Genomic DNA, 4,287 nt, shown 5'->3' on the forward strand with positions numbered 1-4,287 from the left:
TTCTACCTTACAAATCTGGCTAGACCAGAGGGTATACACTGGTACAGATAGGAACTGGAAACACAGGGAATCCAGGGCAGATGATCCCTTCAGGACCAGTGCTGAGAGTGGCAATACCGGGAGGGTGGGATAGAAATGGGGAGCCAATTATAAGGATCTACATATAACCTCCTCCCCGGGGGACGGACAGCTTAAAAGTGGGTGAAGGGAGACGTTGGATGGTGTAAGATATGACAAAATAATAATAATTTATAAATTATCAAGGGTTCATGAGAGGGGAAGGAGTGGGGAGGGAAGGGAAAAAATGAGGAGCTGATACCAAGGGTTCAAGTAGAAAGCAAATGTTTTGAGACTGATGATGGCAACAAATGTACAAATGTGCTTGACACAATCATTGTATGAATGGATTGTGATAATAGTTGTATGAGCCCCCAATAAAATGATTTTTAAAAAATTGCTACAATAGATTAAACACACACACACACACACACACACACACACACAAGTAAATATCTTTCTGGTATTCTCTACCTTCACCAAGATCCATCTGACATCAGCAATGATATCCCTTGTTCCATGTCCTCTTTTGAGCCTGGTCTGAGTTTCTGGCAGCTCCTTGTCGATGCACTGTCACAATGGTTGTCAGATGATCTTTTGCAATAGTTTTACTTGCATGTGATATCAATGGCATTGTTCTATTATTTGTGCATTCTGTTGGGTCACCCTTATTTGGAGTGGGTTCAATTGTGTATCTCCTCCAGTTATTTGGCCAGGTAGCTGGCTTCCCAATTTCTTGGTATAGACAAGTGAGTGCTTTGAGTGCTTCATTAGCTTGTTGAAACCCTTCAGTTGGTATTCTGTCAGTTCCTGGACCCTTGTTTTTGGGTAATGTATTCAGTTCAGCTTGAACTTCATCCATCAATATCATTGGCTCTTGGTTATATGCTAGCTCTTGAAATGGTTGAATGTTGACTAGTTTTGTTTGTTTGTTTGTTTTTACCAGTGACTCTGTGTGTATTCTTTCTGTCTTCTTTTGATGCTTCCTGCATCTTTCAATATTTTGCCCACAGACCTTCAATAATGAAACGGAGACTTGGTTGTGTCCCTCTAGTTCTTTAGTTTGACGTATGTGAGTGTGGTCTTCCGTGTTGGTTTTTTACACATTTCATCATACGACTTTACTTTGTCTTCTCAAGATACCCTTTGAAATGTTCTGTTTAGCTCATTTACTTCATCATTTCTTCCATTTGCCTTAGTGTGCTAGTCCAGGTTGACTAGAGAAACAAATCTAGGGAGACACTCATATGTCTATAAGAAAGAGCTTTACATACAAGAGCAAGTCAATATTGAGAAAACATCCTAGTCCAGTCCAGATCAAGTCCATAAGTCTGATATTAGCCCATATGTCTGATACCAATCTATAAATTCCTCTTTAGACTCACAAAACACATGCAATGATGCTGAATTCAGGGAGATCACAGGCCAGTGGGTGGAAAGTCTTGTAGATCCAGTGGTGGTGTAAGCATCTTAGCACTGGCATGGGTCTCCATGTGGCTCCTCCAGCTCCAGGGCTCTAGCATAGCTCCATGTGTCTTGTCAGCAGGAATGTCTCGCAGGGAGTGTCTGTGTATCTGGCCTCCAGAGAGCTATTTTTCTCTTTAGTGCCTCCAAATGAGGTCATCAAGCTGCGACCTGATTGACGTGCTAGACTCCACCCTTCACAAGTTGACAAGAGATTATGTAACTGCCACACTTAGCAACTATGATTAAAAGCAAGTTGCAGAGTCTTTTCTGATATGCACTTTGAATTTTTCTTTTCTCCTGTCTTTTTAATTGCCTTTTACTTTCTTCCTGAATAATGTTCTTGATGTCCTCCCACAGCTCCTCGGGTCTTCTGTCCTTAGTGTGCAGTATAACAACCCTGTGCTTGAAATGCTCTTGAAATTTAAGTGGGATAGGCTCAAGGTCGTACTTTAACTCATGTGGATTTGTTTTAACCTTCAGTTTTATCCTGAACTTAGATCTGAGCAATTGATGGTCTGTTCCACAGTTGGCCCCTAGTCTGGTTTTAGCTGCTGATATTGAGCTTCTCCATTGTGTCTTCCTGCAGACGTAGTCAATTTGATTTCCATGTCTTCCATCTGGAGAAGTCCATGTGCATAGTCACCAATTGCTGAAATAAGTATTTGTGATGATGATGTCATTGGTCTTGCAAAATTTATCATAACATCTCCAACTCTGTCTCCATTATCAAGGCCCTATTTTCCAACTACTACTCCTTCCTGTTTGTTTCCAACTTTTTCATTCCAATCTCCATTATTTATCAATGCATCTTGATTGCACATTTGATCAATTTCAGACCGAAGATATTGGCAGGCTTCTTTAATTTCTTCATCACTAGCTTTAGTGGTTGGTGTGTAAAGTTGAATAATACTTCTGTTGACTGGATTTCCTTGTATAGATATTGTATAGAATAGATATTACTGGATCACAGACAGCAATATACTGCAAGATAGATCTTGAAATGTCCTTTTGGATGGCCAATGTGATGCCATTCCATTCATCTTGAATCTGTCATTCCCAGCATAGTAAACCATATGACTTTGATTTAAAAATGGCCAGTATTAGCCCATTTCAGTGCACAAATGCTTAGGATATTGATCTTTTTACATTCTGTTTCATTTTTGACGATTTCTAATTTCCCTTGATCCCTGCTTTGCACATTCCCAATTCCAATTATTCACAGGCATTTGCCGCTGCTTCTTCTCATTTGGAATCGGGCCCTCTCAGCAAACAAAGGCCCCGAAGGCTTCCCTCCCTCTGCTGTACGATGGGAGCATTTGCTTTATAGAGGAGGCAGCTCTTGCTCAGATGTATTCTGAGAGCCTTTCAGTCTGAGGAGGCTGCTCTTCGGGCACTGTCTCGGACCACGTTCCTCTGCAATCCATCAGGTTTTCGTGTCTGACGCGTTCAGGTTTTTAGTGGCCAATTCATCAGAGTGAACAATCTATTCCTTCTTCACAGTCTGTTCTTAATCTGGAAGCTCTGCTGAGACCTGTTCAACTTTGATGACCCTACTGGTATTTGAAATACGAGTGACATAACTTCCAGCATCCCACAAGTTACCACAGGACGACAAGCTGACAGACGAGTGGTGGAAGCATAGATGAGTCTTCATTTATTTTATAGAAAACGTTTAAGAGTTCCTATCCTGTTTATGAATATTAGGCTATTCATATTTTTATAATTTGTGTAGAAATTGATGAGTTCTACTTCCTGAACTAATAATCATTTATAAGATTATTTGACATATCAAAGTTCACATGACTTGGTGAAGTGAACGCTATTAGTCTGGGTCAATGGTCTTTTCCTTGGCAGCTACGGGGCTCCTGTCTGTCTGACAGTGAGGGTGATCTCTGGGTCCGTACATGGCGGGGGCTAAGTTCTTATGTTGAATGAGGAGGCCACAGGAATTCTCACTTGTCTTTTAGAATATAGTCATGCCTCAATAGTTGGTAAAAAAAAAAAACACCTTTACTAAAGATCATGTAATTTAGTTCACCTTAATAATGTGTAACCCCAGAGGAAATTGTTCATGGGGGTATCTGTGAAATTATGCTTCAGGAAAATGTTTCTATTGCCCAACTATTTGACCATGATGAACACAACCACTGATAGAATGGAATGTATGGAGGGGCTTGGAAAAAGTTGATGGAAAAAACCCATTATCTTTCAATGAATCTTTCCAGGATTTTTTTTTCAAGTCTCCTCCTATGTGTAATCCATGTTTGGACTTAACTCAGAAAGGTATAATCAGGAAAAAGCTTAATTTTTCCCTTACCCCTGTCAACAGTTAAATCACAAATACGTAACATTGTCAATTTCTAGTTGTTGCTTTGTAAAGACAGCTCATTCAGATCATTCATCATATTAAAATCCAATTCTGTAGTCACATTTTTTTTTTTTTACAACTTGAAAGTTAAGAAGGGGAGTTTACCTGGGTTAGCAGATCCATCTCTCCCAGCAAATTGCTGAACATTTGGTCGATATCATCATTAGACTCACCCATCTGAAAACAGAAAGAAACCCAGGCATAAACAATGGATAAAAGCTAGATCTTTGCATAAAAATCATACCTTCTTTCTTCAAGCATCCTGTCCCTGGGCAAGTAAGTCCAGAATAGAAAGCTAGCCCAAGAGAGGAAAAGAGCAGGAACTGCCTCAGAGGGATCCTGATCAGCTCGAAGTATCGGTCTCCCCACCAGATTGGCCTAAAGCACTCGAACCC

The 4,287-nt window shown here is 40.3% G+C and overlaps 1 protein-coding gene across 1 annotated transcript in view; it reads right to left on the reverse strand.

Moving 5' to 3' along the window:
* LOC101658309 (amyloid beta precursor protein binding family B member 1 interacting protein) overlaps positions 1–4,069 on the reverse strand; it is a 74,991-nt gene extending 70,922 nt beyond the window's left edge. The window contains exon 1 of the mRNA XM_004716114.1: positions 3,998–4,069. Coding sequence (XP_004716171.1) covers positions 3,998–4,069 — 72 coding nt within the window. The remainder of the gene's footprint in view (positions 1–3,997) is intronic.
* Positions 4,070–4,287: the final 218 nt, after the last annotated feature.

Source organism: Echinops telfairi, unplaced genomic scaffold (genome assembly GCF_000313985.2).
Source record: "Echinops telfairi isolate 266 unplaced genomic scaffold, ASM31398v2 ScPeMD7_7461;HRSCAF=8499, whole genome shotgun sequence".
Classification (NCBI taxonomy): Eukaryota; Metazoa; Chordata; class Mammalia; order Afrosoricida; family Tenrecidae; genus Echinops; species Echinops telfairi.